This window comes from Megascapheus bottae, chromosome 4, assembly GCF_031878675.1.
Source record: "Megascapheus bottae isolate mThoBot1 chromosome 4, mThoBot2.hap1, whole genome shotgun sequence".
Lineage (NCBI taxonomy): Eukaryota > Metazoa > Chordata > Mammalia > Rodentia > Geomyidae > Megascapheus > Megascapheus bottae.
In genome coordinates this window covers 60,818,192-60,831,155 of record NC_143512.1, presented here as the reverse complement: position 1 = coordinate 60,831,155, position 12,964 = coordinate 60,818,192, and the positions used below count along the sequence as shown (strand labels likewise).

Below are 12,964 nucleotides of genomic sequence, written 5' to 3'. Positions count from 1 at the left end.
AATACTCTAGTTAAACCAATTTTATTGACTTAGCTTTAAATGTGTAATTTGGGAGAGGTGATGTTTCAATGCATTTAGAATTCACTTTGTAATTTAATCTGTGTTATTTTGTTCAGAATACCCTAGATTATGGAAATACATATTTCTACAAACCACCATCAATCTCTGTGTTTAGGCATGCCTATAGAGGTCCATTTAAACCTTACTGTAACTGAAATAGTATATATTCAAGATGACACAGCCCACCATGAATCTAGTTGCCTGGGCTACAATTATCTGGCCAGTGGCAAATCAATTGGTGAAGAATTCTGAGGATCAACAAAAGCTTGAATCCCTTGGGCCTGATTGTTTCCTGTCAAGAAGAATATGACATCCTCATTGTCTTCAGTCACCCTTATGTATCTTAGTCTGCACACACATATACATACATGTATATATCAATGAATATGATGAATGTCACCCTTCTGTATGTTATCCTGCCTATTTTTATATGTTTATATATTCATGTAAATGTATGTGTATATACACATACATCATGACTTCTTTAGTGAACAAAAGAATGGAGAACATCTACATTTGTTCTGTTTATCATGTGCCATGTTTTCTGTTTGTTCTTTATTTTTCTGATTTATGACTTCCTTCATGGAAGGAGAAGAAAAAAGAGCATCCAGAACAATTATGATTTTTGTTTGTTTCTTCTTCTTTCTAATTTAGTTTTTGTCACAGAGTCTCACTATGTAGCCTAGTCTGGGTCAGATCTCTTGATTCTCTTGATCCTCCTGCCCCTGCTCCCCCCAAGTGTTGAGTTACAGGTATGTGCACCCACACTCAGCTGATCACCATGTTTTAAGAGTCACCTGAGATCTACTCAATAATTTTCTGTTTCCAAGAGATGCATTGCATTGCTCTCTAGCTGAATGAAGGCTCTCCTGCTGTTTGGAAGGCTGCTGCTTCTTTTTCTCTGATCTGTGCTTGCGCTGGAGAATAGCCAGTACATGTTCCATGCAGACCTTCTTTGTTCTTGGCCAGATCACCTGCGTTTGATTATGACCTCCTGATGTCTTCTGATGAAGTATTTCTGGGAGATAACAAACCTATAACCTCAGTACTTAAAGAATATTCTTGAGATTCTGCAGTATCCAAGTGATTTCAACATTAGGACTGCCCGTCTCCCAGAGGATCGCTCATTTCTGTATCAGCACAATCAGACTTTGTGGCCTGTATTGTTGCCTGATCAACAATCTGCTTTCAATTGTTTTAATCACACAGTTCATTATTCTCACCTGAGATTTCAATAGATATATTGCCCCGATGTTGTGGCTATAGCAGTTTGACATGCTAGAAACTGCAGGTCCTGTTCATTTTACATTTTTTAAATCTATTAAGTAATTTCATTTTTAATAAAATGGTCCTTTTCTCTTCTGCATGAAAGCTAAAATTAGCTTAGAAACTTGTAAGTAAATATGTTAGATGGGATGCAGGTGTATGAGAATTTATTAATGAAAATATGGTAACTTCAACGGAGACCACAAACAATGTAACTCCTTAGAAAGGGAAAGTCAAACATCAACAAAGTAACTACCAGGAAATGGGTACTTAAAAGGAGTGGGTGGGAACAAGGGGAGAGGGGTAGACAGAAGAAAAGAGGGGGAGAAAAGTTAAGAGTTCAATGTAGGGGACTGGGGCTGTAGCTCCAAGGGTAGGGCAGTAGCCTTGAGCTGAAGAGCTCAGGGACAGCGCCCAGGCCCAGAGTTCAAACCCCATGACCCACCAAAAAAAAAAGAATTCAATGTATATTCATAAAATTAAGAAAAATGAGGGAAGGGGTGCATTGGGAATAATTAATATTCATAAACTTTTGTTAAATAACAACTGCTTCATAAGATAATAAAAATGTGTAACATAAAGTTAAAATAAAATGGTCTTTGGGGATTTTATTATCCTTATTAAGAAGAGTCTGTTGTTAACTTCCTGGGACTTATAAAATGTTCTTTCTCTTGAAAAGAAAATCACTTGAGCTGGGCACTAATAGTAGCCTGATAGTGTAGCTTATACCTGTAATACTAGCTACTCAGAAGGGACATGGTTTGAAGTAAGCCTGGACAGACTATCTCCAATTAACCAGCAAAATATCAGATTCCACTGTTAGAGAATCAGTCATAAATGAAAAAATTGAACTCAGATTGTGAGGTTCTAATACCAGTACCAATACAAACAAAAATTCACCTACCTCTTCATTTTCCCCATTTTAAATACTTTGCTAATACATGTTAACAACCATGTATGAGAATATACACAACTATAAGAATAATTTTTGTATCATAAGCTAGTTGACGTTATTATGTAATGTTAGAAAACATAACCTCATTTACGTAGTAACAAAATGAGACTATCATACACACACACACACACACACACACACACACACACACACACCAGCCTTTTTCTTTCTTCTCTTTTTCTCTTCATCCTCCTCATTTTCCTTCTCCTCATTCCTCCCCCTCCTTCTCTTTTTTTTTTTGCTTCTTCATCTTTTTTTTAAGATACTCTAACTTTTCCCTGGACTGGCCACAAAATATGATCTTCCAAGTCTCTGCCTCCTGGTATATACCCTGCAGGTATATGGTTTCAGGGCATTTTAGGACATGTAATGTGTACAAGGATCACAAAGAAATCTCGTTAAAACACATAAGTGCCCAGATTTTGTTGGTTGTGATCTGGAGACCATACTGTGAATAGCAGGGCTGGTGATTCATTTTTATTACCCTCTCTAATTTACTCTATCTTTCTATAAATCACTGCTTACAATCTAACTAAGGGTATCCTTTATACTTGACAGGTGCAGTCAGCCAGTAAACAATACCCCAGTCTATAATCATCTTTAAATAAAGATATTTTCAAGAAGCTGTCCTATAAACTTATTTCTGACTGACCTCTATGGTTAATATGGAGAAAAATTACTTATTAAAATAGCAAATACTTCCTAGATCATTTTTTACTTGATAAATTAAGAAGTTTGGATCAGGAACTCAGCTCCTCTGGAGAAACTTGACCATTTTTGTTTTCACAAGGAAAAATAAGTAATTGAGCCAATATGTATTTTTAGTTTGGCCAGTAGGAATTCAAAGCCAAATCTGTATTTAAAATACAACAACTTATAGACTACAGATCTGTGTATTTGTGTCTCATAACCGCTTCTGGTCTTTACTTCCATGTTGAATTTATATTTTGCCTAATGGAGATTTCTATCCCATTTATAACATTTTATAAATTAATGTCAATGTTACCAATTGACAATTTTAATAACTGGAGAAAGAGGCAGTGGCGAACTGTCCTACACAGGGAAGTAAAAATGTTGAAAGATTTTAGTTTACCAGTATGGTCCAAACTCAGTAGACTTACTAATCCACTGCCAAACACTTGCCAGGACATGGGAGACATGTTGTCATGTTTGGCCATCATTGCACATTAAAAATGTCAACTGCAGTAATGAGGTAACATCCTAATGCCAACGTAGTATGGTCAGTAGCTTATACTAGCCTTTGACACACTACTAGTTTCTCCAATGAAACTGTAAAGCTTACTTGTCTTCTCCTTAGTGGCCAAATCTTCAGCAGCTGGTACCTTGTAAACAAACATTTTGTAATAGAATAATAAATAACCTTCACTACAACCTTTGAAACTCAAGGTTTCACTTTTCTTAGCACTCTTATATGCACAAATTTATAGATCTTCAGGTTTTTTCCCCCAATGGCCAGGATGCAACTGAAAAAAAAAATCTGAAAAACTTCCTTTCCAAATTAGAGGGGTTTTTTTTATAGATTCCAATTTTACATTCTTTGTTAGTATAGCATAAAAATGTAATTTGTTTTGCCCTACAATCATCTTCCAGGCCATTTCTGGGTAAATATTTAACCAGTGACCAGTCAGAAAATGAATATTTTCTGAACAAATATTCAATGATTTTTTTTCTGAATTGGGTGATATTTCAGAAATAAAACTGACTACAACTGTAAAAGGTGAATCCTCCCATTTTAAAAATAAAATAAAAAATGTTCTTGTAGTTTCTCACTGGCAGACCTATTATGAGTCCACCAGGATTCTTTGGGGAAAAGAAAGTTAACATCTTTCAACTTAACGTGAAACTCGTGATCCATAACAAACTAAAAATCAAGTAAACTTTATTAACTTCTATCTGGTATTTTGGTTCATTCCTATTTCTTCTACTTATGTTGAATGAACATCATGAAAAATTTGTGTAAATGCTAGTACAGATCTCTTTAACCAATAAAGACAAACAGACAGACAGACAGACAGACAGACCAACAGTGAACAGTTGGTGATATAATACATCACTTCAAACAGCCTGACAATGCTGCAAAAAAAAGGCTAAAATAGAAGCCAGCATGAAGAAGGGAGTATTTTTGCTGGGTTTTAGAATAGACTTCTTTCAAAAAATATGATTATCATAGGCAACATTTTATGTGTGCTAATTTTGTAGAATCAGCAATTTTGACAGTTGTTTATTTACATCTGCAGTTCTTGAGATTAAGCCAGGGCCTTTGAAGGCAGTCATTTATTATTAACATCTCATATGCCATTACTAAAGTCAAGAAAATTCCTTAAACAGCTGAACGGGAGTTGCACCACACATTTCCCACTTTGGCCCAGATTTAGCACTCAGCTATGCTACCTTTTAAATAATGAAGTTTTGTTTTCTTGCTTGCCAATTTTTGTATTCCATAGAAAACTCAAGTTAAGGAAAATAAATCCTGCATCTCTTACACAAAAGTTGTTGGCAATAGATACATTGTTAAATTACTAATGATATACTTTTATTATTTTATTGACAGTCCTGGGGCTTGAATTCAGGTCCTGGGCACTTTCCTAGAGCTTTCTCAAGACTAGCACTCTACCACTTGAATCACAGCACCACTTCCAGCCTTTTCTGTGTATGTGGTACCAAGGAATTGAACCAGGGCTTGGTGCACACTAGGCAAGCACTCCGCCTTTAGGGCACCCTCCCGACTCAATGATATATTTTTAAATTACTATGGAACAACATTTAAAATTACAACAATATTGAAATTCTGTTGTGCAACCCTTTAAGTGACTCCTTTCATTGTCACAACAATCTACTTCGATGAAATAGAAACTTTCTGATTGTGGAAGTTTGCTCTCAGGATATGGGCACTATCCTTGAGCTTTCTTTTTCTCACCACTAATGCTCTACCACTTGAGCCTCAGCTCCACTTCCAGCTTTTTGGTGATTAGTTGGTCCTAAGAGTCTCAGGGGACTTTCCTGCCTGGACTGGTTTCTAACAGCAATCCCAGATCTCAGCCTTCTGAACAGCTAGGATTACAGAGATTAACCAAGTGAGCCGGGCTTAGACACTACTACTCTCTATTACATAGATAAAGAAGCTAAAGCATGTAAAATTAAGAATTTACCTATATTTCCTCATCGATAAAGCCACGGTGGCTTGAACCCACACAAGAGTCTATTTCATGGCTCTTAATTACTAAGCCAAGAAAACATGTCTCTAGGTGAGAATTCTACAGACTGGTACTTTCAAAGAAAAAGCTTATTTGTAAATTATGAGTTGAAATACGGATGACAGATGAATACCATTTATTCTTTAGATGGTGGAACCGTTATTTATCCAGACCTCACTGGGTGTCTGTTGACCCACACAGCATCCACTAAGAAGCAGCAGATGCTGAAGGCAGGTTTTGTTGAGAACTAGTGCGGTCTGGCCTGGGCCAGGAGATGGCCGACCAGAAGGAAGGCCGGAACTGTGGTTGGAGGGAACTTGCTTCCCATAGAGAGGACTGCAGTGAGGGATGGACCGGATGTGACGTAAGAGGGCGGAGTCAGGCGCCGGAAGGACTTAGAACCTGGAGCCGGTAAGGTACAAGGTACTTCTAGGCCTTTCGAATTCCCGCGTTTTCCTTGCGCATTCTTTCCTTCACAACTCCTCCCGTGGTCCCAGCCCGCCCATGGTTTTCCCCGGCAACTCCCCCACACTCACACCCCCACCCCACCCCTGAAAGACCCCGGATGCTGTGCGGGGGAGCCAGGCACCCACCAGAGAGTGGGTTCGTGGGCGGCAGCGAGGAGGAGACCCCAGACTGCTCTCCAGGAGAACTGTCAGCAGCTGGTTGGGTTTGGGTTCATCAGGCCATAGAAGGAACTGAACCCTCACTTGCCTGTGCAGATGGTTCAAGCAGAGCCTCGAATCCCATAAATCAGACCGCTGCTCCCTGAAGAATCTCTCTGTCCTCTCTCTTCTGCCCTCTCCCCTCTGCCCTCTCCCGCCAGTCCTGGGGCTTGAACTCAGGTCCTCAAGCTTTGTCAGAGCTAGAGCTCTAACACTTGAACCACTACCCCACTTCCGGCTTTTTCTGTGTTTGTGGTACTGAGGAGTCGAACCTGGTTTTTCGTGCATGCTAGGCAAACACTTCTCACTAGGCCACACTCTCAGCCCCCTGCTCCCTGAAGAATTTAACAAGCATTTGTCACCTGGTTCGCTGGCAGATATGTGTATATTACACACACATATGTGTGAACACACATATGTAGATATATACATAATATATGTTTATACACACATAAACATATACATACATATATCTCCACTGGAAATTGTAAATATAGGAAATTGGAAAAGGGGACAATTAAGTGACACAGATGAATTCGTTCTTAGGCTAGTGTGTAAAAAAGGGAAAGGATGTAATAAAATAGCACATGAAACAATATGAATTTTTGTTTGCTACAATGCTTGAAAAAGGAAACTGAGGCCTCTGGCTCACAACTAGTAGGCAAGTAGTCTACCTCTGAGCTCCACCCCTAATGTTTAGTAATGGTTTTATAAGGGAAAAATACTCTGAACCTTATTAGGAAACATGAGTTTGTGCTGATCCAAAATTGGTAAACATTTTTCATTTAAAACATTAGGGACTTGAAAAGAGATGATGGCTGGAGGGATTTTTGCAGAAACTTCTAGATCGTTATAACTATAGATGCCGGAAGTTTGACCTAGTGACAGAGCACACAAAGATCTGGGTTCGATTCCTCGGTACCATATACAAAGAAAAAAGCCAGAAGTAGTGTTGAGGCTCAAGTGGTAGAGCTCTAGCCTTGAGAAAGTCCAAGGACAGTGCTCAAGCCCAGGGGGGAAAAATATAACTATAATATCAAATAGTAATACTTTTTATTATTTATTTGTCAATCGTGGGGCTTGGATTCTGGGCCTGGGCACTGTCCCTGAGCTGTTCAATTCAAGGTTACCACCCTACCCCAAGTCCTGGGCGTTGTCCCTGAGGTCTTCAGCTCAAGGCTACCGTGCCCACCCCTTGAACCACAGCGCTGCTTCTAATGGTTAATTGGAGGTTATGAGTCTAGTGGTCTTTAGTTCCAGGGCTGGTTTTGAACTGCTATCCTCAACTCTCAGCCTCTTGAGTAGCTAGGATTACAGGCGTGAGCCACTGTGCCCAGCTCAAATAGTAATTTTTAAATTTTCCTTACCATTAAATTTTTGCTGATCTATCAAGGAATACTATTGCAATTATTTTCTACTGTTGGATCAGGCTTAATTTAAGGAATTTTGCACAGTTTTACTCATGTGTGATACAGAGGATAATAATTCAGTATATTGAAAATACACAGCTAAAATTTGGATTTCAAAACTTATTGAACTGCTAATAAAAAAGGAAAAATAATTTTTATTACTATATTATCAACATTGTCTTAGTGTATCTCTTTCCAAACAGTAATGTCCCCCCAAAAAATTATTTTAATTATTACTTGGTGAATTTTGCTTATCCTTTATTTTGAGCTAGTTCCCACACCAGAACTTGTGCTCTTTTTTCAACCAAGAACACTTGAGTATCAAATTTAAATTTTCCCATTCCTTTTTCTGGGGGGAAAAAAAAACCTTAAACCTAATGTCTGTGCCTTCATATTATATTAACCTTGATCTCTTCATGACACCTTGTAAATTCTATTAGGCAAAAGTCATTCTGTCCTCACAGGATTAGTTTACTTCTGGGATTTTAAAGAATTTCTTATGATTGGTTCCATAGGAATCAGTTTGCAACTCTTACTCTTCAATAGTTGGCTGGCGTTCCCAAAACTGTTCTTAAAAAAAAAAAAAAAAAAAAAGCAAGGAAATATAGGAAGATTGGAGGGGGGATTTTTTTGTTTATGTATGCCAGTCCTAATTCAGGGTCTGGGTACTGTCCCTGACTTTTCTGACTCAAGGCCACTTCTTGACCATTTAAGCCATAGCTTCATTTATGGGTTTTTTGGAGATAAATGTCTCATGGACTTTCCTGAGCTGTTGGCTTCAAAGCAAGGTACTCAGAGCTCTGCCTCCTGAGTCTGTAAGCTCACATTTGTAAACTAAAAGCACTTCATAGGAAGATTATTTTGTCCACACACTTTCCATATAATCTGTTTACCACACAAGACTAGCAAACAAAATGAAGCATAAGCAGACTAACAAAAAATGTCTGTGATATAACACTTCGATGTGGTTAGCATGATAAATGGAAACTATTTAACACTTAAAAGTCATGAGTCAAATTTAATAATGCAGCAGCCATACTAATGGCAAACAGATGAATGTTAGTGACATTATCATTTCTTAAAGAGACATGGACAAATAATTTCTCATATACATAATATACATAATGAGTATACATAATATACTCATGTATAATTGCACCAGTTTTAGATTTGTTCAGCAAAAATCATTCTTGTGGCAAGGGTTAGGGAAGACCTATGCATTTGACAGTTGTTAGTAGTGAATGTAACAACAATTCTGAGTAAAACATCTCAAGTAGGTGCTCTGTGAGCACAGGAACTTCATTGTTTGAGTTATGATTGCTACTGTGATGCTATAGATCCTGTTATTACTATTTATTCTTGATTGTTTCAGACATGAGTCAAAGCAGTGACGAATATTTGAAAAAGATTGGCACTGTGAATCTTGACAAACTTATGAATGACTTCTCACACATAGAAAAGGTATGTAATGGTAGCAAAGGATAGTACTATGTAAATTTTATTATATATAAATTATATTTTGTATCTAGAAAAATCTATGTAAAACATATTTGTTCGACTCACATTTGTGATTGAAGTGCAAAAAATTAAAGGGAAAATACTTACCTAACTCTCTAGAATGTCCATAAATTCAAAAGTAGGTTTTGTTGTTGATTTGTTGTTCGTTGTTGGCCTGGGAACTGTCTGTGAGCTCTTTTGTTCAAGGGTAACACTCTAACTCTTTGAGCCACAACTCTACTTCTGGGTTTTGAGTGGTTAACTGGAGATAAAGAGTTTCATAGGGGCTTTACTTCCCAGGCTGACTTTGAACCGTGATCCTCAAATATTATGCTCCTGTGTAGCTACAATTACAGACTTGAGCCACCAGTGCTGGCTCAGAAGTAGTTTGTTGTTTTTGTTTTTGTTTCGGGAGTTTTTTAGTCCTAATCCTGGGGTTTGAATTCTGGGTTTGAGTGCTATCCCTGAGCTCTATGGTTCAAGGCTAGCACTCTACCACTTGAGCCACAGCACCACTTCTGGCTTTTTCTGTAAGTAATTGGAGATGACAGTCTCACAAACTTTCCTGCCTCTGCTGCCTTTGAACCAGGATCCTCATATCTCAGCTTCCTGGGTAGCCAGGATTGCAGGTATGAGCCACCAGTGCCTGGCCAGAAGTAGCTCTAATGAAAAATGGATTCATCTTTAAATTTCCTACTATTATGACTATTAAAAAAATTTCCTATTCTGGTTTTTGTTGTTGATGATGTTGATGTTATTGTTGTTTGTTTTGGGTAGTACTAGATGTTTGTTTGAACTCGGGGGTCTCACACTTGCTCCTGAGCAATGACTCCTGCCTTATTTTTCACAGGTCTAGCATTTCAAGTGGTTGTGGGCATGGGCTGTGATTTGACTATTTTTAAGATTTCCTTTTATTGCTGGGATCACAGGCAGGTGCAGTTTTCTTAGGTAATAAGACAGAAAAGAAATACTAACAGTGTGAAAGGAATCAATGCCGTGAGTTTGGAGATTTACTTGGAAAGATCTATTGTATTCTTAAATGGTTTAAGAAAAACTTGTTCATTTTTATGATCATATATATTTAGGAACAGTTTTATCCCTTGAGATTACCACATAAGTTATGCAGCTGAAACTGAGGATGTCAATTGAAATGAATCAGCAGTAGTGAGATTAGAATATATTTAACATGAGTGGTCATGGGTGATGACTTTCAATTATTTAAAGAGTATGTATGAGCTTATTCTGTTTATAAAGATATCAAAAAGACATGTTAAAATAGATTTAGGACTGGGAATGTGGCTTAGTTGTCTAGCATGCATGAAGCCCTGGGTTCAATTCCTCAGTACCACATAAACAGAAATGGCTGGAAGTAGCACTGAGGTTCAAGTGGTAGAGTGCTAGCCTTGAGCAAAAAATGTCCAAGGACAATGCCCAAGCTCTGAGTTCAAGCCCCAGGACTAGCAAAAAATAAAAATAGTTTATTCACCATCTATAGTAGAAAAAAATAGGTACAATAGATTCTCCTCAATAGACTAGAAGATAATTTATAACGTATTGAAAAATTAAATTCCGTGTAGTTCTTTAAAATAATGAGGAAGATCTACACATGATCATCTGGCATCTTTTTTGCAAATAATAGTTAATAGTGCTAAATGACACAGCCTCAAGTCTAGACAATAAATACGATAATTTTATATAGTCATAAAATAGTTTGGAAGCATGTATAAGGAATTATTCTTTGTTTTGATGTTGGTTTGTACTTGTTAAGGTTTCTTTAATGTTTTTGTTTTTTTGAGACTAACTTTCAATATGTTGCCTGGGTTAGGTGCAAATTCTTAGGGCTAAAAATCTTCTTATATCAGCCTTCTAAGTGAGTGTATCTACAAGTGTCTATAATACTCATGGCTAAGAATTGTTAACCATGAGCTGAGAGTTGAGTAGCTAAAAAACAAAACCTTAAGTTAGATCATATTTTAGGGACTTGGTTTTAATATTTTACCATGGGGGAGGTATGGTGCTGGGTGGCAGAGGTGTGGTGCTAGGTAGGGGATGGAACCCAAGGCCTCAGGAATGCTAAGCAAGTACCTTGCTACTGACCTACATATATTCCAAGTCCTATCATGTTACTTTCTTTTTTTTTTTTTGCCAGTCCTGGGCTTCAGCTCAGGGCATGAGCACTGTTCTTGGGCCTTCTCAAAGTCAGAGCTCTACCACTTGAGCCACAGCACCACTTCTGGCTTTTTTCTATGTATGTGGGACTGAGAAATCGAACCTGGGTCTTTGTGCATGCTAGGCAAGCACTCTACCACTAGGTCAAACTCCCGGCCCCCCTATCATGTTACTTTCAAAAGTAAATATAAACTCGAAAGTTGGTTTATTTAAAATTATATTCCAGATTTAATTTTAAATTCAGATATTAAGTGGTTTATATTCTCACCAGTTTTCATATATTTAGTAAAAGATTAAAAATAGTTACATTGATTTGATAATCATATACTATTTTTTCCTACAGAAAATGCTAGAAACCAGTAGAAAGAATAATTTACTGCATATTCAATTGGAAAAGTCTACTAGTTTATTAAAAATAATGCAAGCCAAGGAAGTCTCAATTACAAAAGGTTAGTTGTGTGCTGCTTGAAAAAATACTAATTCATGAGAGAGCAACAGTGAATTGCATGGTACACTGCATTTGTGTGAAGCATTTGAGTCCATAAAGACCTTTTCAGAACATCCTCTTCTTTTATTCAGCTCTCAAGATTATTAAAACTGTGTATCACTCTTCTTCACCAATAGAGAAACACGGAATGAAAAGAGCTAAATAATCGGAATTTCCCCATCCTCTAAGTAATGGCAAATTGAAGGATCACTATAAGCCTATAAAACCACAAGGAAAAGTTGAATTCCTACCTCATAATTACAGCAAAATAAATATGAGATGGGCCAAAAATTTTAGTGTTAAAAAATGAAGCTAAGAACATATCATTTCTTGCTGCATTGACTAAGGTCTAGAAGCAAAATAATCTAATAGTAATGAGTACATCTAGAGCCAACATCTTGTTTTTCCCTGGCCCATTCCTACTCTTGAGTTACAAAGTTTATTTTTTTTACATAATGTGCATTGAATATAATGACCAGATCTTGGTTTTAATATCATTCCCAAGTAAAAAGAACTAGCTGGCAGATTCTCAGACTGAGCAAGACATAAATAGTAGAAACCTAAAGCATCTTTTAATGCCAAAAAGTAAGAAAGTGTTCAAAGAGACGATAAACCCCTAATGATGGAAGCCAACTGAAAGAACCAAACCGGTGCAGCAAAATTGAGCAGCAAAATAAATAAAATAGTATGTAAGTATTTGCCAAGTATAAAATAAACTTCATAAGTCCTTTTATATGTATGATATGATGTGATGAAAATGACGCTTTACTGCTGCAGTCCTTCTCCTACCCATAACCGCATTCTAGTCATGAAATAAATACCACAAAACCACCGAAGAAGGATATTGCAAAATTCCTGAGCAGTACTTGGGAAAACTATCAAGGAAACAGAACTGTCATAACCAAGAACAGCCCAGGTTTGATGGATAGAATCTTAGAACAGAAAGGGGATAATGGGTAAAAATGGGGGAAATCTGAATGAAGTATGAATTTCAGTTTATAATAGTATACTGGCACTAATTCATTAAATGTAAGAAGGCTACCATACTGACATAAAGTGTTAACAATATAATTAAACAACTCTAGTTAATAGACTTACCTATATTTAATTGAGGTAATTCTTTGTGATAGTCCCACTTTTCCTATATATCTAAAAATGGTTTACTAGGTGTCAGAAAACCATGAAAAAAACTAGAATGAAATTAATTTTTTTTATTTTTACAATGGAAAAGTGTTCCTAAG

General features: G+C 37.1%; 1 protein-coding gene across 2 annotated transcripts in view; it reads left to right on the top strand.

The window, feature by feature from the left end:
• The first annotated feature begins 5,878 nt into the window (after positions 1–5,878).
• The window catches only part of Ccdc152 (coiled-coil domain containing 152), a 21,851-nt gene continuing 14,765 nt past the window's right edge, over positions 5,879–12,964 (top strand). Inside the window, exons 1-3 of one of the 2 annotated variants that reach the window (XM_090331989.1) lie at positions 5,879–5,907; positions 8,943–9,031; positions 11,580–11,685. In XM_090331989.1, coding sequence (XP_090188115.1) covers positions 8,945–9,031; positions 11,580–11,685 — 193 coding nt within the window. In that variant the 5' untranslated portion in view covers positions 5,879–5,907; positions 8,943–8,944. The other variant, XM_090331990.1, reaches the window with a different exon arrangement.